This window comes from Kogia breviceps, chromosome 1, assembly GCF_026419965.1.
Source record: "Kogia breviceps isolate mKogBre1 chromosome 1, mKogBre1 haplotype 1, whole genome shotgun sequence".
Taxonomy (NCBI): domain Eukaryota; kingdom Metazoa; phylum Chordata; class Mammalia; order Artiodactyla; family Physeteridae; genus Kogia; species Kogia breviceps.
This window is the reverse complement of record NC_081310.1, coordinates 136,640,770-136,667,965: the sequence shown is the minus strand read 5'-3', so window position 1 is coordinate 136,667,965 and position 27,196 is coordinate 136,640,770. Positions and strand designations below refer to the sequence as shown.

Sequence of the window (27,196 nt, the reverse complement as noted above, 5' to 3'; positions counted from 1 at the left end):
TCAGACATTCAAGTTCCATCTACAGTGATAAGAAGCATACCAATTTTTCAAAATGAACAAAAAGTTCATGAGAACTGCGTAAATTTAGGAGACAGCATAATGTTGTCACTATAATTTGAGATGTCTACTTAATAATGGCACTTTAGAAATTACAAAAGTTTGTGGTGAGCATCAACATAGAGCTGTATGTGTGCATCATGTAGGCAGAAGCTGAACTCTTCCTTCTCTGCTTTGGCATTAAAAGTTGAATCACAGAGACAGAAAGAGGTTCAAGATGGTGTGGTAGAGAGATGCTGAAATCACCTCCTCCCACGAACACACTGAATCTATACCTACCTAGAGAGCAATTCCTCGTGAGGGCTGATTGAACAGCTCTACAAATGGAAGGACCATGTAGAAATCTGTAGGAAAGACAGAGAAACAATATCCACAGAAACCTCACCCTTGACCCCACAACCTGCAACAGGGACAGATATTATTGAGGGACCTGAGCGCAGACTCACCCATCCTGAGACACAGAAAAAAACAAAAACCAAACAAACCAAAAAACACACTACTTTAAAGGGCACCTAGATTATGTGGAAAAGAAATCCATTTACTAACCTTAGAGCCTCTGCCAAACTGGCAGAGAATTGCAGGAACTCTCTCTGATGTAAGGGGCACTGGCAAGTGCCATTGTTTGAATAACCCCCAGAACTCCCCCTGGTCCACACCCACCCCAGCTCCAGCCATCCCGCCAAGGTGGCCTCAAAATGGCACACCCAGGGACTGTGCCCAGCCAGAGACTGCTCCTGTTCTAGTGGAGCCACCAAGGTGGCTTCAGGACTGTCCCCAACACATGCCCACTCGAACTCCTACCAACCTGCCAAGGCAGCCTTGGCACAGTGCACCCTGAGACTTCACCTAACTCAAACCTGCTACAGCTCCAGTTAGCCTGCCAAAGCTACCAGGTACAAACAGTCTACAGAGTAGACAGTCCCACACAAGGTTACTCCTTCAGGACTAGGAGAGGTAGCTGTTCTGCCTAATTCATAGAAACATACACCAAGAGTCAAACAAAATGAGGAGACAGAGGAATATGTTCCCAATGAAAGAACAAAATAAAACCCTAGGAAAAATCCTAATGAAACTGAGATAAGTAATTTACCTGACATAGAGTACATAGAAATGGTCAGAAGGATGCTCACTATACTTAGAAGAATGGAGAAATACAGTGAGATCGTCAACAAAGACTTAGAAAATATAAGATAGAACCAATCAGAGCTGAATAATACAATAACTGAAAGAGGGAATCAGTAACAGATTATATAATATAAAACATTAGATCAGCTATCTGGAGAAAGAATAGTGGAAATCACCCAAACAGAACAGCACAGAGAAGAAAGAATTTCTTTAAATGAAGAGAGTTTAAGGGACTTCTAGGAAAACATCAAGCATACTAACATTTGCCTTATAGGGTCCCAGAAAAAGAAGAGAGGGAGAAAAGGACAGAAAACTTATTTGAAGACATAATGGCTGAAAACTTCCCTGTCCTGGGGAAGGAAAATGACATCCAGGTACAGGAAGCCTAGAGAGTCCCAAACAAGATGAACCCAAAGTAATCAACATGAGATATATTCTAATTAAAGTGGCAACAGTTAAAGAGAGAATCTCAAAGGCAGCAAGAGAGTAACAACTAATCCCATAAAAGGAAAACCCCATAAGGCTATCAGCTGATTTTTCAGCAGAAACTTTACAAACCCAGAAGAGAATGGCAGGATATATTTAAAGTGTTGAAAGAAAAAAATTACAACCCAGAATAATCTATCTGGCAAGGTTATAGAATTCAGAATTAAAAGAGATAAAGAGTTTCCCAGACAAGCTAAAATAAAGGAGTTCATCACCACTAAACCCACCTTACAAGAAATCTTAAAGGATCTTCTTTAAGTGGAAAAGAAAAGAATAGAACAAACAGAAAATTTCTATTCTATTTCAGAATAGAAATTTTAAAATACAGGAAAGAAAAATAACTCACTGGTAAAGGCGAATGTATAGTAAATGTGTTAGATCACCTACTTCAAAAGCTAGCCTGAAAGTTAAAAGACAAGAGTAGTACAGTCAACTATAACCACAATGAATAGTTAAAAGATACACAAAATAAAAAGATGTAAAATATCTCAAAAATATAAAATGTGAGTGGGGAGTAAAAATGCAGTGCTTTTAGAAGCCTTCAGACTTAACACTATCAGCTTAAAATACATGGTCATGTATACAGGTTGGTGTATATGAACCTCGTGACCAAACCAAAAACTTAAATAGATACACAAAAAATAAAGAGAAAGGAATCCAGACATAACACTAAAGAAATCCATTAAACCATAGAGAAGTAACCAAGAGAAGAAGACAAGAACAGTGAAAAATTACAAAAACAACCAGAGAACAATTAATAAAATGGCAATAAGTGCATATCTATCAATAATCACTTTAAGTGCAAATGGATTAAATTCTTCAATCAAAAGACATAGGGTAGCTTAAAAAAAAAAGACCCACCTAATATGTTGCTACAGGGGACTCACCTCAGATCTAAAGACACACACAGAGTGAAAGTGAAGGGATAGAAAAAGATATTCCATGCAAATGGAAACAAAAAGAAAGCTAGGGTAGCCATACTCATATCAGACAAAATAGACTTTTTTAAAAGATTGTAACTAAAGACAAAGAAGGGCATTACATAATGATAAAGGTGTCAATACAACAAGAGAATATAACATTTCGTGGCATTTATGCACCCAACAAAGGAGCATCTGAATATGTAAAGCAAAATATAAACAGACATAAAGAAAGAAATAGTAATACAATAATAGTAGGGGAGTTATATACCCTACTTACATCAATAGATAAATCATCCAGACAGAAAATCAATAGGGAAACACTATGAACAGTTATATGCCATCAAATTGGACGACCTAGAAGAAATGGACACATTCCTAGAAACATACAATCTTCTAAGACTTCCAAGACTCTACTTCCAGGAAGAAACAGAAAATCTGAACAGATCAATCACTAGTAATAATATTGAAACATTAATTTAAAAAACTCCCAACAAACAGAATTCCAGGACCAGATGGCTTCACAGGGGAATTCTATGAAACATTTGAAGAGTTATCAATTCTTCTCAAGCTATCCCAGAAAACTGAACAGGAGGTAGTACTTCTAAACTCATTCTATGAGGCCAGCATTACCCTGATACCAAAACCAAAGACACACACACACACAAAGAAAATTACAGGCCAATATCCCTGATGAACATAGATGCAAAAATCTTCAAAAAAATATCAGCAAACTGAATACAACAATATTAAAATGATCATATACCATGATCAAGTGGGATTTATTTATTCCAGGGATTGAAGGATGGTTCGATAGCTGCAAATCAATCAATGTGATACATTACATTAATGAAACAAATATAAGAAATCATATGATCATCTCAGTAGATACAGAAAAAAAACATTTGACAAAATTCAACATCCATTTATGATAAACACTCTCAACAAAGTGGGTATAGAGGGAACATACCTCAACATAATAGAGGCCATATATGACAAATCCACATCCAACGTTGTACTCAACAGTAAAAAGATGAAAGATTTTCCTCTAAGACTAAGAACAAGACAAGGATGCCCATGCTTACCACTTTCAATCAGCATGGTACTGGAAGTCCTAGCCATGGTAACCAGACAAGAAAAAGGAATAAAAGGTGTTCAAACTGTAAGGGAAGAAATAAAACTGTTACTATCTGCAAAAAACATAACTACATATAGAATACCCTAAAGACTTCAGCAAAACACTATCAAAACTAATAAAAGAGTTCAGTAAAGTTTCAGGATACAAATTTAATAAACAGAAATCTGTTTCTTATCTATACACTAATAATGAACCATTAGAAATGAAGAAAACAATCCCACTTACTGTTACTTCAACAAATAAAATATCTAGGAATAAATTTAACAAAGGAAGTAAAAGACAAACGTTTACTCTGAAAACTATAAAACATTGATAAAAGAAATTGAAGATGACACAAATAAACAGAAAGATACTCTGTGCTCATGGATTGTAAGAATTAATATCATTAAAATGTCCATATTACCCAAAACAATCCATAGATTCAGTACAACCCCTTTCAAATTACCTATGGCATTTTCTACAGAACTAGAACAAATAATTCTAAAATTTGTATGGAACCACAAAAGACCCCAAATAGCCAAAGCAATCTTGAGAAAGAAGAACCAAGCTGGAAGTATCATGTTCCCTGATTTCAAACTATACTACAAAGCTATAGTAATTAGAACAGCATGATACCAGCACAAAAGCAGACATATAGATGAATGGAAGAGAATAGAGAGCTCAGAAGTAAACCCACTCTTATATGGTCAGTTAATCTACAATAAAGGATGCAAGAATGTACAATGGAGAGAAACAGTCTTTTCAATAAATGATGTTGGGAAAACTGGACAACTAATTGTGAAAGAATCCAACTAGACAACTTTTTCATACCATACACAAAATAAAATCAAAATGGATTAAAAAATTAAATGAAAGATCTGAAACCATAAAACTCCTAGAAGAAAACATAAGCAGTAACCTCTCTGACATTGGTCTTTGCAATATTTTTTTGGATACATCTCCAAATATCCAATGGCAACAAAAGCAAGAATAAATTAATGTGATTAAATCAAACTAAAAAGTTTTTGCACAGTGAAGGAAACCACCAACAAAATGAAAATGCAACCTAGTAAACTGGAGAAGATATTTGCAAACAATACTTGTGATAAGGGGTTGATATACAAAATATATAAACAACTCATACAATTCAATATCAAAAAAGTAAACAATCTGACTTAAAAATGGGCAGAAACCCTGAATAGACATTTCTCCAAAGAAGACAGATGGCCAATAAGCACATGAAAAGGTACTCAACATCACTAATCAACAGGAAAATGCAAATCAAAACCTCAGTGAGATACTACCTCACACCTGTCAGAATGGCTATGATCAAAAAGACAAGAAACAAGTGTTGGCAAGGATGTGGAGAAAAGGGAACCCTGGTGAATTACTGGTGGAAATGTACATTAGTGCAGCCACTATGGAAAACAGTATGGAGGTTCCTTTAAAAACTAAAAATAGAACTACCATATGATCCAGCAATTCCACTTCAAGGTATTTAACTGAGGAAAATGAAAATACTAATTCAAAAAGATATCCACCCCTATGTTCTTTGCAGCACTATTTACAATAGCCAAGACACAGAAGCAACCTAAATGTCCCTCAATATATGAATGGATAAAGAAGATGTGGTGTGGTGTGGTGTGTGTGTGTGTCTGTGTGTGTAATGGAATATTACTCAGCCATAAAAGAGTGAAATATTGCCATTTGTGGCAATATTGATAGACCTAGAAGGTACTATGCTAAGTGAAATAAGTTAGACAGAGAAAAACAAATACCATATGATTTCACTTATATGTGGAATCTAAGAAACAAAGGAACAAACAAAACAGAAACAGACTCATAAATATAGAGAACAAACTGAAAGTTGCCAGAGGTGAGGGCCTTGGGAGGACAGAACAAAATAAGTGAAGGGCATTATGGGGCACAAAACTCCAGTTATACAAAAGTCACAGGGATATAATATATACATAGGGAATATAGTCAATAATATTTTAACTTTGTACGGTGATGGATGGTAACTAGACTTATTATGATCATTTCATAATGAATAAAAAAATCAAATCACTATGTTGTATACCTGAAAGTAATATTATATTGTATGTTAATTATAACAATAAAAAATGTTGAATCACAGAGTCATAGAATTTCAGGATTGGAAAGAACTCAGAGGTCATTTAGTCTAACTCCTTTATATGAATGAATCCCCTCTACAACAACCCTAATAAAGGCCTATTCATTCTCTCCTTGAATCCCTTCTTGATAGTGAGTTTAACCTCTCCCCAATGCCTCAGGTAAAAATAAATGCATCTTATTACAGTCCACACAGATTTTCCACCTTCTATAAAAATAGTTGTTTTCAGCACTGTGAAACCCACCAATCTGATTAGTATGAGTCATATGTCCTTAACCTACTTTGCGTGTAGAAAGGGAAAAAAGTCAATTATGGAACATCCAAAGTTTTCATTTTTATTTACCTGTCCACCAATATGCTTCCTCTTTTCAAAATGAATATAAGTGAAATGACTTAAAACTGGATGCAGGCCAAAGAGACAAGAGACTTTTTCTTGCCTCTTTGTTTCCTGTTGCGCAAGGAGAGGGGATTAAGCAAACCACTTAAAGGAGCTCCAGAGACAGGTGCGAGCAGCGACTAACAGCACAGATCCCAGAGACGGGCATGAGACACTAAGGTTGCCACTGAAACCACCAAGAAGTCTGTGTACGAGCACAGGTAACTCTCCACACCTCCCCTCCTGGGAGCCTGTGCAGCCCAGAACTGCCAGGGTCCCGGGATCCAGGGACAACTTCCCCGGGAGAATGCACGGCGCGCCTGAAGCTGGTGCAATGTCACGCTGGCATCTGCCGCCGCAGGCTCGCCCCGCATCGGTAGCCCTCCCTCCCCCGGCCTGAGTGAGCCAGAGCCCCCGAATCAGCTGCTCCTTTAACCCCGTCCTGTCTGAGTGAAGACCAGACGCCCTCAGGCAACCTACACGCAGAAGCAGCACCAAATCCAAAGCTGAATCCCTGGAGCTGTGTGAACAAAGAAGAGAAAGGGAAATCTCTCCCAGCAGTCTCAGAAGCAGCAGATTAAAGCTCCACAATCAACTTGATGTACCCTGCATCGGTGTAATACCTGAATAGACAACGAATCATCCCAAATTGAGGAGGTGGACTTTGGGAGAAAGATATACTATTTTTTCTCCTTTTTCTCTTTTTGTGAGTGTGTATGTGTATGCTTCTGTGTGAGAATTTTTCTGTATAGCTTTGCTTTCACCATTTGGCCTAGGGTACTGACCGTCCTGTTTTTTTCTTTTACTTTTTAAAATTTTTCTTCTTAATAATTATTTTTTATGTTAATAACTTTATTTTATTTTATTCTACTTTATTTAAGCTTCTTTCTTTCTCCCCCCTTCCTTCTTCCTCCCTCCCTCTCGCACTCCCTCCCATCCTTCATTATTTTTTCTCACTTTTATTCTGAGCCATGTGGATTAAAGGCTCTTGGTGCTCCAGCCAGCATCAGGGCTGTGTCCCTGAGGTGGGAGAACCAACTTCAGGACACTGGTTCACAAGAGACCTCCCAGCTCCACATAATATCAAAAGGCGAAAATCTCCCTGAGATATTCCATCTCAACACCAACACCCAGCATCACTCAATGACAAGCAAGCTACAGTGCTGGGCACCCTATGCCAAACAACTAGCAACAGAGAAACACAGCGCCATCCATTAGCAGAGAGGTTGCCTAAAATCATAATAAGGCTACAGACACACCCAAACACACCACCAGATGTGGACCTGCCCACCAGAAAGACACGATCCAGCCTCATCCACCAGAACACAGGCACTAGTCCCCTCAACCAGGAAACCTACTCAACCCACTGAATCAACCTTAGCCACTGGGGACAGACACCAAAACAACAGGAACTATGAACCGGCAGCATGCAAAAAGAAGACCCCAAACACAGTAAGATAAGCAAAATGAAAAGACAGAAAAACACACAGCACATGAAGGAGCAAGGTAAAAACACATCAGACCTAACTAATGAAGAGTAAATAGGCAGTCTACCTGAAAAACAATTCAGAATAATGACAGTAAAGATGATCCAAAATCTTGGAAACAGAATAGACAAAATTCAAGGAACATTTAACAAGGACCTAGAAGAACTAAAGAGGAAGCAACCAACAATGAACAACACAATAAATGAAATTAAAAATTCTCTAGATGGGATTATTAGCAGAATAACTGAGGCAGAAGAACGGATAAGTAACCTGGAAGATAAAAGAGTGGAAATAACTACTGCAGAGCAGAAGAAAGAAAAAAGAATGAAAAGAACTGATGACAGTCTCAGAGACATCTGGGACAACATTAAATGCACCAACATTCGAATTATAGGGGTCCAAGAAGAAGAAGAGAAAAAGAAAGGGACTCAGAAAATATTTGAAGAGATTATAGTTGAAAACTTCCCTAATATGGGAAAGGAAATAGTTAATCAAGTCCAGAAAACACAGAGAGTCCCATACAGGATAAATCCAACAAGAAACACGGCAAGACACATATTAATCAAACCATCAAAAATTAAATACAAAGAAAACATATTAAAAGCAGCAAGGGAAAAACAACAAATAACACACAAGGGAATCCCCATAAGGTTAACAGCTGATCTTTCAGCAGAAACTCTGCAAGTCAGAAGGGATTGGCAGGACATATTTAAACGGATGAAGGAGAAAAACCTACAACTACGATTACTCTACCCAGCAAGGACCTCATTCAGATTTGATGATTAAAACCTTTACAGACAAGCAAAAGCTGAGAGAGTTCAGCACCACCACACCAGCTTTACAACAAATGCTAAAGGAACTTCTCTAGGCAAGACACACAGGAGAAGTAAAAGACCTACAAAAACAAACCCGAAACAATTAAGTAAATGCTAATAGGAACATACATATCGATAATTACCTTAAATGTAAATGGATTAAATGCTCCCACCAAAAGACACAGACTGGCTGAATGGATACAAAAATAAGACCCATATATATGCTGTCTACAGGAGACCCACTTCAGACCTAGGGACACATACAGACTGAAAGTGAGGGGATGAAAAAAGATATTCCATGCAAATGGAAATCAGAAGAAAGCTGGAGTAGCAATTCTCAGATCAGACAAAATAAACTTTAAAATAAAGACTATTACAAGAGACGAAGAAGGACACTACATAATGATCAAGGGATCGATCCATGAAGAAAATATAACAATTGTAATTATTTATGCACCCAACACAGGAGCACCTCAATACGTAAGGCAAATACTAACAGCCATAAAAGGGAAAATTGTCAGTAGCACAATCATAGTAGGGGACTTTAACACCCCACTTTCACCAATGGACAGATCATCCAAAATGAAAATAAATAAGGAAACACAAGCTTTAAATGATACATTAAACAAGATGGAGTTAATTGATATTTATAGGACATTCCATCCAAAAACAACAGAATACACATTTTTCTCAAGTGCTCATGGAACATTCTCCAGGATAGATCACATCGTGGGTCACAAATCAAGCCTTGGTAAATTTAAGAAAACTGAAATCGTATCAACTATCTTTTCCGACCACAATGCTATGAGACTAGATATCAATTACAGGAAAAGTTCTGTAAAAAATACAAACACATGGAGGCTAAACATTACACTACTTAATAACGAAGTGATCACTGAAGAAATCAAAGAGGAAATCAAAAAATACTTAGAAACAAATGACAATGGAGACATGACGACCCAAAACCTATGGGATGAAGCAAAAGCAGTTCTAAGAGGGAAGTTTATAGCAACACAATCCTACCTTAAGAAACAGGAAACATCTTGAATAAACAACCTAACTTAGCACCTAAAGCAATTAGAGAAAGAGGAACAAAAATCCCCCAAATTTAGCAGAAGGAAAGAAATCATAAAGATCAGATCAGAAATAAATGAAAAAGAAATGAAGGAAAAGATAGCAAAGATCAATAAAACTAAAAGCTGGTTCGAGAAGATAAACAAAATTGATAAACCATTAGCCAGACTCATCAAGAAAAAAAGGGAGAAGACTCAAATCAATAGAATTAGAAATGAAAAAGGAGAAGTAACAACGTACACTGCAGAAATACAAAAGATCATGAGATTTTACTACAAGCAACTGTATGCCAATAAAATGGACAACGTGGAAGAAATTGACGAATTCTTAGAAACGCAATACCTGCTGAGACTGAACCAGTAAGAAATAGAAAATACGAACAGACCAATCACAAGCACTGAAATTGAAACTGTGATTAAAAATCTTCCAACAAACAAAAGACCAGGACCAGATGGCTTCACAGGTGAATTCTATCAAACATTTAGAGAAGAGCTAACACCTATCCTTCTCAAACTCTTCCAAAAGATAGCAGAGGGAGGAACACTCCCAAACTCATTCTATGAGGCCACCATCACGCTGATACCCAAATCAGACAAAGATGTCACAAAGAAAGAAAACTACAGGCCAATATCACTGATGAACATAGATGCAAAAACCCTCAACAAAATACTAGCAAACAGAATCCAACAGCACATTAAAAGGATCATACACCATGATCAAGTGGGGTTTATCCCAGGAATGCAAGGATTCTTCAATATACGCAAATCAATCAACGTGATACACCATATCAACAAACTGAAGGAGAAAAACCATATGATCATCCCAATAGATGCAGAGAAAGCTTTTGACAAAATTCAACGCTCATTTATGATAAAAACCCTGTAGAAAGTGGGCATAGAGGGAACTTTGCTCAACATAATAAAGGCCATATATGACAAACCCACAGCCAGCATTGTTCTCAATGGTGAAAAACTGAAACCATTTCCACTAAGATCAGGAACAAGACAAGGTTGCCCACTCTCACCACTCTTATTCAACCTACTTTTGGAAGTTCTAGCCACAGCAATCAGAGAAAAAAAAGAAATAAAAGGAATCCAAATAGGAAAAGAAGGAAAGCTGTCACTGTTTGCAGATGACATGATACTATACATTGAGAATACTAAGGATGCTACCAGAAAACTACTAGAACTAATCAATGAATTTGGTAAAGTAGCAGGATACAAAATTAATGCACAGAAATCTCTAGCATTCTTATACACTAATGATGAAAAACCTGAGAGTGAAATTAAGAAAACACTCCCATTTACCATTGCAACAAAAGAATAAAATATCTAGGAATAAACCTACCTAAGGAGACAAAAGACCTCGATGCAGAAAACTATAAGACACTGATGAAAGAAATTAAAGAAGATACAAATAGGTGGAGAGATATACCATGTTCTTGGATTGGAAGAATCAACACTGTGAAAATGACTATACTACCCAAAGCAATCTACAGATTCAATGCAATCCCTATCAAACTACCACTGGCATTTTTCACAGACCTAGAACAAAAAATTTCACAATTTGTATGGAAACACAAAAGACCCCGAATAGCCAAAGCAATCTTGAGAATGAAAAATGGAGCTGGAGGAATCAGGCTCCCTGACTTCAGACTATACTACAAGGCTACAGTAATCAAGACAGTATGGTACTGGCATAAAAACAGAAATACAGATCAATGGAACAGGATAGAAAGCCCAGAGATAAACCCACACACATATGGTCACCTTATCTTTGATAAAGGAGGGAAGGATATACAGTGGAGAAAAGACAGCCTCTTCAATAAGTGGTGCTGGGAAAACTGGACAAGTACATGTAAAAGTATGAAATTAGAACACTCCCTAACACCACACACAAAAATAAACTCAAAATGGGTTAAAGATCTAAATGTAAGGCCAGACACTATCAAACTCTTAGAGGAAAACATAGGCAGAACACTCTATGACATAAATCACAGCAAGATCCTTTTTGACCCACCTCCTAGAGAAATGGAAATAAAAACAAAAATAAACAAATGGGATCTAATGAAACTTAAAAGCTTTTGCACAGCGAAGTATACCATAAACAAGACCAAAAGACAACCCTCAGAATGGGAGAAAATATTTGCAAATGAAGCACCTGACAAAGGATTAATATCGAAAATTTATAAGCAACTCAGCCAGCTCAATAACAAAAAAACAAACAACCCAATCCAAAAATGGGCAGAAGAACTAGATAGACATTTCTCCAAAGAAGATATACAGATTGCCACCCAAAACGTGAAAGAATGTTCAACATCATTAATCACTAGAGAAATGCAAATCAAAACTACAATGAGGTATCATCACACACTGGTCAAAATGGCGATCATCAAAACATCTAGAAACAATAAATGCTGGAGAAGGTGTGGAGAAAAGGGAACCCTCTTGCACTGCTGGTGGGAATGTAAATTGATACGGCCACTCCAGAGAGCAATATGGAGGTTCTTTAAAAAACTAAGAATAGAACTACCATACGACCCAGCAATGCCACTACTGGGCACATACCCTGAGAAAACCATAATTCAAAAAGAGTCATGTACCAAAATGTTCAGTGCGGCTGTATTTAAAATAGCCAGGACATGGAAGCATCCTAAGTGTCCATCAACAGATGAATGGATAAAGAAGATGTGGCACATATATACAACGGAATATTACTCAGTCGTAAAAAGAAACAAAACTGAGTTATTTGTAGTGAGGTGGATGGACCTGGAGTCTGTCATACAGAGTGAAGTAAGTCAGAAGGAGAAAAACAAATACCATATGCTAACACATATATATGGAATCTAAGAAAAAAAAAGTGTCATGAAGAGCCTAGGGGTAGGACGGGAGTAAAACACAGACTTACTAGAGCATGGACTTGAGGATATGGGGAGGGGAAAGGGTAAGCTGTGACGAAGTGAGAGGGTGGCATGGACATATATACACTACCAAATGTAAAATAGATACCTATTGGGAAGCTGCCGCATAGCACAGGGAGATCAGCTCAGTGCTTTGTGACCACCTAGAGGGGTTTGATAGGGAAGGTGGGAGGGAGGGAAACCCAAGAGGGAAGAAATATGGGAACATATGTATATGTATAACTGATTCACTTTGTTGTAAAGCAGAAACTAACACACCATTGTAAAGCAATTATACTCCAATAAAGATGTTAAAAAAAAACTGGATGCAATAGCATTATTAAAATAGAAATAGAAATTCAGAGTCCTGAAAAGAAATGCTTAACTCAAAGGCTAATGTAGTTGCTGGCATTGAAATTAAATGTATCAGTAGGCTTTCTACAAGTGAAGACAAAAGGAGAAACAGTGGATTACAGTTCTCCTTATCTAACAGGAGAAAGTATATTAACTCTCCATTAAATGAAAATTTTTCTTAGCTCTAAAATTATAAGAGAATTTCTCGTGTAGAACCTTATAAAGGAGATTTATTTTTTAGTTTTCTATGTGCATTCATTTTTGCCCTCTAATGTACTGCCAATAACAGTGCTGAACAGCCCTTAAACTTTTACGAATCTTACCTCAATCCAATGCCAAAATTCTGTTGAATATAGGGGACAAAGCATAGGCACTGGATAACTACTCTTTCAAAAGGGGCTATGAAAATCGCGTTTGTTTGTTTGTTTTTGGTCAACACTATGGGGAAATAGCTTCCACACGTCCAATTCTTATCTTAGTAGACGGGGACAAATGAGAAACTGAGTTAATCTCTCCTATGGTATTACCATCATTCCTTCACCTCTCCTGGAAACAACTGCAGTTGGGTGATCACTAGGCACAAAACGATGTCCTTGTAACACTGAGAGAGGTGTACAGAACATGGTGGCTGATGAGCAGACAGTGCTGTGAGGGTCTGCCTGAATATCTGATAAGACTTTGGATCTCTCAAAAGGAAAGTGACATTATGTAAGCAAAAAATGTTATAGTAAGCAAGAGGTAATGTGAAGAAGGTGGGGTTTCTCACTTGCTCCTTAAACACCCCAATTATTTTCCCAGGAAAGGCATTATAGACCCCTGCAGCCTGAGAAGTTACCAGTGGGCCAAACTGTGTCTTCCTATAGTTAAGCCCCTGCGGTTTTACAATACTTCTCTCCGTTCTTGGATTGAAGATTTGCGGGGGAGGGGTATGTATACACAATGACCACTTCACCTTTGAAGGCCTTTGTGGTACCTAGGACATCACAAAACGTCCTTAGTAAAAATAAATTATTCTCTTTATCACAGTTGTTTAGACTTTACCTGGACTGTATGGTTCCATCATTAAATTCTAAATAACTGAAGACAAGAGATTTCACCTCCCTGCCCACACCTACAGCCAGCCAGACTGAGCTCTGCTTTCTTCTCTATAGCTAGAAAAGGCACATCTGTAATCTGTATTTCATCTGTCCAAATGTAGCAGTTCACTTATTACTATTGTTGTTGTTACTACTATTGAATCCAGATTATATCTAGAGGTCCCTTGAGGCCAATAAGCTAGATTCCGTTCATACAAATTAGTTATTATAAAATGAATGCAAGTACAATAAAAGTAACCTCCATATCAGATGAGGCTATTTGTACACTGGACAACAAAATGTATTCATGGTGTTACCATGGAGAGAATGAGAGAGATTTCAGACTTACTCTAAAGAGGGCATAGGTACACCTTTGAAACAGTAACCCAAACAAATGACTTGGCTTCTTACAGAATTAGAATAAACTAGATACACATGTTTAAAGCTGGGATATTATAGAGACATAACAGTAATGCTAATATACACGCTGATGGCTGGCAAGTGCAAATAAGCATGTTGATCATTACTTCACATCACAGTTTATTATGACATGCAACTGACAGAAATTAAAGTCAATGCTAAGCGGAAAAACAGCTATGTACAGCATAATCTTCTCCTCATTTTGAGTCATTCTACCCTGCAACCCCCCTTTTTGATTATCAGGAAGCCTGGGAATAGAGGGTAAAATATAATAATAAAAGAGGCCTATGAATTATTGGATACTTTGTAAACGCTATGCAGCCTTGCAGGAGAAGCACCAGTTAAGACAAGTACACACTTCCCTAGAGCATTTTAAAGTAGCCTAAAGCATACAAGATGCATTGGTGAATGTTTGTCTCTCAGAAAGCTCTCTGCTTTGGGAGGCTTAGTAGCACAAATACCCTGTGTGGAAGAAGTTGGCATAGCAACTCTTCATTGGCAGTGGTGAATCAGAGTAAACAGGTGCGTAAGACAGCTACTGGAATGTGTTTACTTCTCCACAAAGGGGTTAAATCTTATAAAGCTTTTTTGGCTTCTCTTTATCAGAAATACAAACTCTTCAGTCATAAATTAAGGCAGTTCATTTGTTGAACAGGAGAGGATATTTATGACTCATGGAAAGATTTATTACCTGTACCCTGTATAAATAAGGTGACATTTAGGCTAAAAATAAGTCATTTCCCCCTCACAGTAGACACAATTCTCCATTGACCGGAAAATGATACCAAAAAATATGCTTTCTGTGTTTGTTAAAAAATACATTCCAGAGAAAAGAATTGCTTACCTGTTGACAATGGGCCCCTTGAAATGTGGGTCATGTATCCTTGGATCACCTGCATTTAAAACAAAGAATTTGCTAAGCATATAAGCCAATGAAATGGCAGATAAATACATATAAAATATTAATAAAGGAAAAATTTATATCTTAGCTAGTCCACTGCTCAGTGCAGTGCTGAACTCATTCTTTGGTCCAGTGAAACAGCAGTACGCCTTGGATACAGCTGTCAGTCATTTTCCCTCTCTCCAGCTAGAACCAAGTTTGGGAAGAGTTGTTAAGGACCATAATTCTTAGACACACTGTATACATATCTCCCACAGTTCTGAGCAGCAACATTATAGATTGCAGCCAGGACAGCAAAACTTGAAGCCTTTCCAGTCTGCAAAAGCACATTCTACCATCTGCCATTCCCAAATATTGCTGTGTATTTGTGAGGTGCACAGTATAATAGAGATGTCTGCTTCTCCCAGTTCTCCCTTTCCTCTCAGTAGTTGAGGCTTTCCTTCGAGAAGTTGGAATACTAGTCACTGTTGGTCTCTGCCAATGTTGGCTATATGGTATATACAAATCATTATTATACAAATGTTATTTTTGGTTTTTTTCTTTTTTTAGATCTACTGGCAGACTTCATGCCATCTGAAGATGGGCCCTAGTCATTTACTCTTGCATCATGATTGCCATATATTTCCCTTGTATTTAAACAGTACAAAGTAGACACAGAATGGCCTTTCCCTCACATGCACTGGGTAGGCCCAGTAACAAGTTCTGTAGAATTATTTCTGGCCAAAGGTTTATATTTTGCAATTCTCAATCCCCTACTCTTCTTCTCCAGCCTAAGGACTCTTGCTCTCTTCCTTTAGGGATTTGTCCCTGTAAGAAGGCCTAGCTCTGATTTAAAGACAGAATCAAAAGGGACTGGCAAAAAGAGGCCTGTGTGTCAGCAACCTGACTCAGCCTGTTCTCAGTGGGGAAATTAGACCTGAGGACTCAGAAACCTCTTCAGTGTAATCACAGGCTGAGGGCAGAACAACAGGAAGGTAAGGACAGACTTGCAACAGAAATCCAAGAGCCAGTCAGCAAACATTCATAAAGCACCTATTACATGCTGAGAGCTCTGAGGGGATACAGAAGATCTATAAAGCGTGGTCCCTGTCTTCGAGACCTTACAGTTGGTGGGGCAAGATCGACATATTGATTCATTCAACAAATATTTGTTGAGAATCTTTATATATCAGGCCCTGTGTTGTAATACATGAACAATGAATATACCATATAAAATGATTAATCAAGTACTAAATTATATGTATCGGCCTGAAGTGTTACAAGAGTTCTGAGAAAGTAGGTTTCATCAAGGACTAGAGCAGTCAAGGGGGTTTCATTCAAGAAGTGAGATTTTTGTGAAAGACTGGAACAAAACAAAAGGGAAAAGAGAAACATTCTGAGTGAGTGAAAGTAGAATTCTGTTAAATTCAGTAACTATGTATTGATTGCCTCTTATGTGATCTGCATTAGAAGAAGCACTGCAGGAGATACAAGATTTAGTGAAACACAGTCTCTGCCTTCAACAGGCTAACAAAATGGTGAAGCAGGGAGAGAAATAAGAAAAGAACACAAGTCGCTATCAAATAAGGCAGAATGTGATATTGTAAGAGGAGGTACAAGGAAAGCTAACGTTAGGAACATTCTAAGGAAGGAAAGGTCACATTCAGTTGAGATTAGTAAGGAAGGGTTCCTAGAACCACAATATCTTGAGATGGACAAATAAAGTTTAGAGATGTATAAAGTCACAGAGTTAGGAAAGAACAGCATGTTTGCAGGAATGGTGAAAAGATCAGCCTGACTGGAGTCATAGATAATGGAACAGGAGGAGGAAAACATAAAGCTGAATAGATACTATGGAACCAGACTAAAGAAAGCCAAAAAAGCCACGGATGGAAGTTTTTTATACATCCTAGACCACAGGGAGTCACAGAAGGATTCGGAACAAAGGAAGGACAAGGTAGAAGCAGGACTTAATTAAGGAAGAGCAATCTGGTGGCCGTATATAAGTTGTATCACAAAGTGAAAAGGCAAGGGGACCAACCAGAAGTCTACTGCAGTAATAGAGGTAAAGTCATGTGAGCCACGACCCAAATGGTGGTAGAAGTAATGGAAAGAGAGATTCAAGGTTCATCACAGAGCAGTCGTGTGGCTTATGGGTTAGGAGTAATGATGGCCCTGGAGTCAGACTGCCTGCTCTCTATCACTTACTATCAGTGACCCTAGACAGATCATATCACTTCTCTGAGTCTCAGTTTCCATATTTGTATACGGGGATGATAATAGTACCTAAGCCAGAAAGATGTTATGAGGATTAAATGAATTAATACCTGTAAAATTGCTTAAAACAGTGGCTGGCACTTAGTAAGCCCCCAATGAATGTTCATTCTTAGTCATAGAATTACATGAAAAAGATAAAAAGCACTTGATGAATGGTAAGACTTAGGGTGTAAAAGAGAGAAGTCAAAAAAGGTGCCAAACAAAGAGATTTCAGACCTAGAAACTGTGATTCTCAGTCACTTCTGGTCTTTATCTCAGTTTAAGGAAATGTTGATGCTATTAAAACAGATGGGAATGTTAGCAGGTGGAAATACATATACAGTTGTTATAAGAAAAATAGCATGAGGTTGATTTGTCTCTTTTTGAATTTGAAGTGACATCTAATTGAAAGTCCAGTGTTCAACTGGAGTTGAGAAACTGAAGTCTTATGGGGAGGGAGAGGGATGGACTGGGAATTTGGGGTTGGTAGATGTAAACTATTACATTTTAAATGGATAAACACCAAGGCCCTACTGTATAGCACAGGGAACTATATCCAATCTCCTGGGATAAACAATAGTGGAAAATAATATTTTTTTAAAAAAAGAATGTCTAGGGGAGGAGCTTCAAGATGGCAGAAGAGTAAGACGTGGAGATGACTTTCCTCCCCACAAATACATCAGAAATACATCTACATATGGAACAACTCCTACAGAACACCTATTGAACACTGGCAAAAGACCTCAGACCTCCCAAAAGGCAAGAAACTCCCCACATACCTGGGTAGGGCAAAAGAAAAAAGAACAAACAGAGACAAAAGAATAGGTACAGGACCTGCACCAGTGGGAGGGAGCTGTGAAGGAAGAAAGGTTTCCACACTCTAGAAGCCCTTTCTCGGGCAGAGACTACGGGTGGCTGGGGGGGGGGGGGGGGGCTTCGGAGCCATGGAAAAGAGAGCAGCCACAGGGGTGTGGAGGGCAAAGCAGAGAGATTCCCGCACAGAGGATCGGTGCTGACCAGCACTCACAAGCCGGAGAGGCTTGTATGCTCACCCGCCGGGGCGGGCGGGGGACTGGGAGCTGAGGCCTTGGGCTTTGGTTGGATCGCAGGGAGAGGACTGGCGGCGCGAACACAGCCTGAAGGGGGCTAGTGCACCACTGCTGGCCAGGAGGGAGTCCGGGAGAAAGTCTGGAGCTGCCGAAGAGGCAAGAGACTTTTTCTTGCTGCTTTGTTTCCTAGTGCGCGAGGAGAGGGGATTAAGAGTGCTGCTTAAAGGAGCTCCAGAGACAGGCGCGAGGACCCCAGAGATGGGCATGAGATGCTAAGGCTGCTGCTGCCGCCACCAAGAAGCCTGTGTGCGAGCACAGGTCACTCTCCACACCTCTCCTCCCAGAAGCCTGTGCAGCCCGGCACTGCCAGGGTCCCAATATCCAGGGACAACTTCTCCGGGAGAACACACGGGGCCCCTCAGGCTGTTGAAACATCACACCAGCCTTTCCCAACACAGGCTCAACCCCGCATTCCATACCTCTCCCTCCCCCGGGCCTGAGTGAGCCACAGCCCCCGAATCAGCTGCTCCTTTAAACCCATCCTGTCTGAGAGAAGAGCAGACGCCCTCAGGTGACCTACATGCAGAAGCGGGGCCAAATCCAAAGCTGAACCCAGGATGTGTGCGAACAAAGAACAGAATGGGAAATTTCTCCCAGGAGCCTCAGAAGCAGCAGAGTAAATCTCCAAAATCAACTTCAGTAGCCTGCATCTGTGGAATACCTCAACAGACAACAAATCATCCCAAATTGAGGATGTCGACTTTGGGAGCAATGATATGTATATATTTTTCTCCTTTTTGTTTTTGTGAGTGTGTATGTGTATGCTTCTGTGTGTGATTTTGTCTGTATTAGCTTTGCTTTTACGATTTGTCCTGGGGTTCTGTCCATTTTTTTGTTTGTTTTTCTTTTCTTTTTTTTAGTATAGTTTTTAGCTCTTGTTATCAATGGTGGATTTGTTTTCTGGTTTGGTTGCTCTTTTCTTTCTTTCTTTCTTTTTCTTTTTATTACTTTAAAAAACTTTTTAACACGTATTTTTTACTTTAATAACTTTATCGTATTTCATTTAATTTCATTTCAAATTATTTTAATTTATTTTACTTTATCTTTTTCATTCTTTCTTTCATTTTTTCTCCCTTTTATTCTGAGCTGTGTGGATTAAAGGCTCTTGGTGCTCCACCCAGGCATCAGGGCTGTGCCTCTGAGGTGGGAGAGCCAAGTTCAGGACATTGGTCCACCAGCGACCTCCCAGCTCCACGTAATATCAAATGGTGAAAATCTCCCAGAGATCTCCATCTCAATGCCAAGGCCCATCTCCACTCAACAACCAGCAAGCTACAGTGCTGGGCACCCTATGCCAAACTACTACCACAACAGGAACACAACGCCACCCATTAGCAGAGAGGCTGCCTAAAATCATAATAAGGTCATAGACACCCCAAAACACACCACCAGACGTGGACCTGCCCACCAAAAAGACAAGATCTAGCCTCATCCACCAGATCACAGGCACTAGTCCCCTCCACCAGGAAGCCTACACAACCCACTGATCCAACCTTAGCCACTGAGGGCAGCCACCAAAAACAATAGGAACTACGAACCTGCAGCTTGAGAAAAGGAGACCCCAAACACAGTAAGCTAAGCAAAATGAGAAGACAGAGAAACACACAGAAGATGAAGGAGCAAGGTAAAAACCCACCAGACCTAACAAATGAAGAGAAAATAGACAGTCTACCTGAAAAAGAATTCAGAATAATGATAGTAAAGATGATCCAAAATCCTGGAATTAGAATGGAGAAAATACAAGAAACGTTTAGCAAGGACCTAGAAGAACTAAAGAGCAAACAAACAATGATGAACAACACAAAAAATAAAATTAAAAATTCTCTAGAAGGGATCAATAGCAGAATAACTGAGGCAGAAGAACAGATAAGTGACCTAGAAGATAAAATACTGGAAATAACTATGGCAGAGAAGAATAAACAAAAAAGAAGAAACAGCATTAAGGACAGTCTCAGAGACCTCTGGGACAACATTAAACGAACCAGCATTCGAATTATAGGGGTCCCAGAAGAAGAAGAGAAAAAGAAAGGGACTCAGAAAATATTTGAGGAGATTATAGTTGAAAACTTCCCTAATATAGGAAAGGAAACAGTTAATCAAGTCCAGGAAGCACAGAGAGTCCCATAGAAGATAAATCCAGGGAGAAACATGACAAGACACATATTAATCAAACTATCAAAAATTCAATACAAAGAAAAAATATTAAAAGCAGCAAGGGAAAGACAAAAAATAACACACAAGGGAATCCCCATAAGCTTAACAGGTGATCTTTCAGCAGAAACTCCGCAAGCCAGAAGGGAGTGGCAGGACATATTTAAGTGATGAAAGAGAAAAACTTATAACCAAGATTACTCTACCCAGCAAAGATCTCATTCAGATTTGATGGAGAAATTAAGACCTTTACAGACAAGCAAAAGCTAAGAGAATTCAGCACCACCAAACCAGCTTTACAACAAATGCTAAAGGAACTACTTTCGGCAGGAAACACAAGAGAAAGGAAAGACCTACAATAACAAACACAAACCAATTAAGAAAATGGTAATAGGAACATACATATCGATAATTACCTTACATGTAAATGGACTAAATGCTCCAACCAAAAGACACAGACTGCATGAATGGATACAAAAACAAGACCCATATATATGCTGTCTACAAGAGACCCACTTCAGACCTAAAGACACATACAGACTGAAAGTGAGGGGATGGAAAAAGATATTCCATGAAAATGGAAATAAAAAGAAAGCTGGCATAGCAATTCTCATATCAGAGAAAACAGACTTTAAAACAAAGACTATTACAAGAGACAAAGAAGAACACTACATAGTGATCAGGGATCAATCCAAGAAGAAGATATAACAATTGTAAATATTTATGCACCCAGCATAGGAACACCTCTATATATAAGGCAAATACTAACAGCCATAAAAGAGGAAATTGACAGTAACACAATCATGGGAGGGGACTTTAACTCCCCACTTTCACCAATGGACAGATCATCCAAAATGAAAATCAATAAGGAAACACAAGCTTTAAATGATACATTACACAAGATGGACTTAACTGATATTTATAGGACATTCCATCCAAAAACAACAGAATACACATTTTTCTCAAGTGCTCATGGAACATTCTCCAGGATAGATCATATCTTGGGTCACAAATCAAGCCCTGGTAAATTTAAGAAAATTGAAATTATATCAAGTATCTTTTCTGACCACAACACTATGAGATTAGATATCAATTACAGGAAAAGATCTGTAAAAAATACAAACACATGGAGGCTAAACAATACACTACTTAATAACGAAGTGATCACTGAAGATATCAAAGAGGAAATCAAAAAATACCTAGAGGGGCTTCCCTGGTGGCGCAGTGGTTGAGAATCCGCCTGCCGATGCAGGAGACACAGGTTCGTGCCCTGGTCCGGGAAGATCCCACATGCCGTGGAGCAACTAAGCCCGTGAGCTATGGCCGCTGAGCCTGTGCGTCCGGAGCCTGTGCTCCGCAACGGGAGAGGCCACAACAGTGAGAGGCCCGCATACCGCAAAAAAAAAAAAAAAATACCTAGAAAAAAATGACAGTGAAAACACGACAACCCAAAAGCTATAGGATGCAGCAGAAGCAGTTCTAAGAGGGAAGTTTACAGCAATACAACCCTACCTTAAGAACAAGAAACATCTCAAATAAACAACCTACCCTTACACCTAAAGCAATTAGAGAAAGAAGAACAAGAAAACCCCAAAGTTAGCAGAAGGAAAGAAATCATAAAGATCAGATCAGAAATAAATGAAAAAGAAATGAAGGAAACAATAGCAAAGATCAATACAAGTAAAAGCTGGTTCTTTGAGAGATAAACAAAATTGATAAACCATTAGCCAGACTTATCAAGAAAAAAAGGGAGAAGACTCAAATCAACAGTATTAGAAATAAAAAGGAGAACTAACAACTGACACTGCAGAAATACAAAGGATCATGAGAGATTACTACAAGCAACTATATGCCAATGAAATGGACAACTTGGAAAAAATGGACAAATTCTTAGAAATGCACAGCCTTCTGAGACTGAACCAGGAAGAAATAGAAAATATGAACAGACCAATCACAAGCACTGAAATTGAAACTGTGGTTAAAAATCTTCCAACAAACAAAAGCCCAGGACCAGATGGCTTCACCGGCGAATTCTATCAAACATTTAGAGAAGAGCTAACAACTATCCTCAAACTCTTCCAAAAGATAGCAGAGGGAGGAACACTCCCAAACTCATTCTATGAGGCCACCATCACCCTGATACCAAAACCAGACAAAGACGTCACAAAGAAAGAAAACTACAGGCCAATATCACTGATGAACATAGATGCAAAAATCCTCAACAAAATACTAGCAAACAGAATCCAACAGCACATTAAAAGGATCATACACCATGATCAAGTGGGGTTTATCCCAGGAATGCAAGACTTCTTCAACATATGCAAATCAATCAATATGATACACCATATTAACAAATTGAAGGAGAAAAACCATATGATCATCCCAATAGATGCAGAGAAAGCTTTTGACAAAGTTCAACACCCATTTATGATAAAAACCCTCCAGAAAGTAGGCAGAGAGGGAACTTTGCTCAACATAGTAAAGGCCATATATGACAAACCCACAGCCAACCTCGTCCTCAATGGTGAAAAACTGAAACCATTTCCACTAAGATCAGGAACAAGACAAGGTTGCCCACTCTCACCACTCTTATTCAACATGGAAGTTTTAGCCACAGCAATCAGAGAAGAAAAAAGAAATAAAAGGAATCCAAATCGGAACAGAAGAAGTAAAGCTGTTACTGTTTGCAGATGACATGATACTATACATAGAGAATCCTAAAGATGCCACCAGAAAACTACTAGATCTAATCAATGAATTTGGTAAAGTAGCAGGACACAAAATTAATGCACAGAAATCTCTTGCATTCCTATACACTAATGATCAAAAATCTGAAAGTGAAATTAAGAAAACACTCCCATTTACCAGTGCAACAAAAAGAATAAAATACCTAGGAATAAACCTACCTAAGGAGACAAAAGACCTCTATGCAGAAAATTATAAGACACTGATGAAAGAAATTAAAGATGATACAAATAGATGGAGAGATATACCATGTTCTCAGATTGGAAAAATCAACATTGTGAAAATGACTGTACTACCCAAAGCAATCTACAGATTCAATGCAATCCCTATCAAACTACCACTGGCATTTTTCACAGAACTAGAACAAAAAATTTCACAATTTGTATGGAAACACAAAAGACCCCGAATAGCCAAAGCAATCTTGAGAAAGAAAAATGGAGCTGGAGGGATCAGGCTCTCAGACTCCAGACTATACTACATAGCTACAGTAATCAAGACAGTATGGTACTGAGACAAAAACAGAAATATAGATCAATGGAACAGGATAGAAAACCCAGAGATAAACCCATGCCCATATGGTCAACTTATCTTTGATAAAGGAGGTAAGAATATACAATGGAGAAAAGACAGCCTCCTCAATAAGTGATGCCGGGAAAACTGCACAGCTACATGTAAAAGAATGAAATTAGAACACTCCCTAACACCGTATACAAAAATAAACTCAAAATGGATTAAAGAGCTAAATGTAAGACCAGACACTATCAAACTCTTAGAGGAAAATATAGGCAGAACACTCTATGACATAAATCACAGCAAGATCCTTTTGGACTCACCTCCTAGAGAAATGGAAATAAAAACAAAAATAAACAATTGGGACCTAATGAAACTTAAAAGCTTTTGCACAGAAAAGGAAACCATAAACAAGACTAAAAGACAACCCTCAGAAGCAGAGAAAATATTTGCAAATGAAGCAACTGACAAAGGATTAATCTCCAAAATTTACAAGCAGCTCATGCAGCTCAATATCAAAGAAACAAACAACCCAATCCAAAAACGGGCAGAAGACTTAAATAGACATTTCTCCAAAGAAGATATACAGATTGCCAACAAACACATGAAAGAATGCTCAACATCACTAATCATTAGAGAAATGCAAATCAAAACTATAATGATATCATCTCACACTCGTCAGAATGGTCATCATCAAAACATCTAGAAACAATAAATGCTGGAGCGGGTGTGGAGAAAAGGGAACCCTCTTGCACTGTTTGTGGGAATGTAAATTGATACGGCCACTCCAGAGAACTATATGGAGGTTCTTTAAAAAACTAAAAATAGAACTACCATATGACCCAGCAATCCCACTGCTGGGCATATAACCTGAGAAAACCATAATTCAAAAAGAGTCCCCCCATGTACAATGAACATGTACCCCAATGTTCATTGCAGCTCTATTTACAATAGCCAGGACATGGAAGCAACCTAAGTGTCCATCGACATATGAAGGGATAAAGAAGATGTGGCACATATATACAGTGGAATATTACTCAGCCATAAAAGGAAACGAAATTAAGTTATTTGTAGTAAGGTGGATGGACCTACAGTCTGTTATACAGAGTGAAGTAAGTCAGGAAGAGAAAATCAAATACCGTATGCTAACACATATATGGAATAAAAAAAAAATTGTTCTGGTGAGCCTAGAGGCAGGACAGGAATAGAGTTGCAGATGTAGAGAATGGACTTGAGGACACGGGGAGGGGGAAGTGTAAGCTGGGATGAAGTGAGAGAGTAGCACTGACATATACACTACCAAACGTGAAACAGATAGCTAGTGGGAAGCAGCCACATAGTACAGGGAGATCAGCTTGGTGCTTTGTGTCCACCTAGAGGGGCAGGATAGGGAGCGAGGAAGGGAGACCCAACGGTGAGGAGATATGGGAATATATGTATATGTATAGTTAATTCACTTTGTTACACAGCAGAAACTAACACACCATTGTAAAGCAATTATACTCCAATAATTATGTTAAATTAATAAAAAAAGAATGTGTATATTTGTATAACTGAGTCACCTTGCTATACAGCAGACATTGGCACAACATTGTAAATCAACTCTATTTCAATTTAAAAATTTTAAAAAAGAAACTGAAGTCTTAGGTCAAATCTTGAGATAAATATTTGGAAGTCATAACGTTACCACATGAAAAGTGATAAATTTTCCATAAAGAATATCAGGATCTGTTGTTATAATTACAATGGTAATATTTAATAAGTTTTTAGCATTAAATGCTTAATACATTTTTAGCACTGTACTAAGTGCTCATGCATTATTTTGTTTACTTTGAAAAAAAAACCTTATTGTGTAGGTAGACTGGAAACCATTATTAGGCTTACTTTACATATGCAAAAAACCAGGCATAGAGAAGCTAAGGAGTGTACCCGTCACCCAGGTTGTAAATAATGCACCTGGGAGCCACAGTCGTCCCTGTCTCGTTGCAGCAGAACAGACCCCTGTTGGTCATACCCTGCAATGCCAGCATCGGTTCCTCCTCTGGGGGAAGTGAGTAAAATGCTTCCTGTTTGAGACAGTCTGTATATCCTTCAGTTCTCTGATACACTGTCAGCTTCCTTTCTGACTGCTTGTCTGGCTCTGCCTCATGATGACAAATACATTTCAGGGTATCTAGTCACCCCTTCTCTGGAAACTGACTTCCTCTGTAATCCACAGGCATGGTCTCTGGCTGCCAAGTTTCTCCCATGTGCCTGTTCCTTGGCAATCGGTGACTAGATGTGGTTTGGACACTAGACCCAAACTAGGCCAGTCATTTCTGGCCACTCTATCCCAGGAATTAGAATTATAATAGACAGTGAGTTAGTCATCAGGAGATCAGAACTGCAAAATATAAAGCTTGAAGACCAGAGAAGCAGAGAAAGTGAGCTTTCAGAAAGAAATTACTGAAGCAGACGTACAAGGAGAAGTGAAGGTGGAAATCCTGATAGACTTCAGCTTCCTGTTCCAGTCCCTACCTGAGACCTGGGGTTGAGTTTCGTGAGATACGTTGTATCCTTATACTGAAGTCCTTTTTCTTGCTTTTTGCTAGGTACAGGCAACCAAGGAGTCGCACTAATACACTCACTCTCTTGACCTGACTTAGAGTTTCAATAACTCATTTTAACAACATTATTATATCATTGCAATAAAAAGGTGGTGGGGATTCAAGGATGAATTCTGGAGACTAAGTCTGCTTTCACAAATCTCACAGTTGAGTAAGAAATATAAGCTCAAGACTGTAATATCAACACTAGTGTTAAGAGCCATGATAGAGACAGGCAGAGGGTGCTGTGGAGCGCAGAGGGGGTCATGAATGGATAGGTCTCTCCTGCTCTTGACTGACTCTGAACTTGGGCTCTACTTCCCACCAGCTCTCTGGCCCCTGTGCTCTTTGACTTGGATCTTCCACTCTGATGTGGAACAGTAGTGCCGATATTCTTGCTGGTTCCAGATTTCCATCCCCAAACTGGCTGAACAGCTAAAATATCTTGAAAACTTTGGTGGGGGGGGGGGGGGGAAGGTGGTGGTGGTACAATTTCCAGCCCCTCCACACAAAGTATTACAATTCTGTAGGTCTGGGGTGGACCTAGAATGTGTAATTTTTAATGTCCCATCAGATAATTCTGATGCACAATCAGATTTGAAGACCACTAGGCCACTTGA

General features: G+C 38.7%; 1 protein-coding gene across 5 annotated transcripts in view; it reads right to left on the bottom strand.

Moving 5' to 3' along the window:
* SLC44A5 (solute carrier family 44 member 5) overlaps nucleotides 1-27,196 on the bottom strand; it is a 384,424-nt gene that overhangs the window by 150,356 nt on the left and 206,872 nt on the right. For all 5 annotated transcript variants that reach the window (XM_067005692.1, XM_067005685.1, XM_067005711.1 and 2 more), the window contains exon 2: nucleotides 15,185-15,233. In XM_067005692.1, the coding sequence (XP_066861793.1) occupies nucleotides 15,185-15,233 (49 nt within the window). The remainder of the gene's footprint in view (nucleotides 1-15,184; nucleotides 15,234-27,196) is intronic.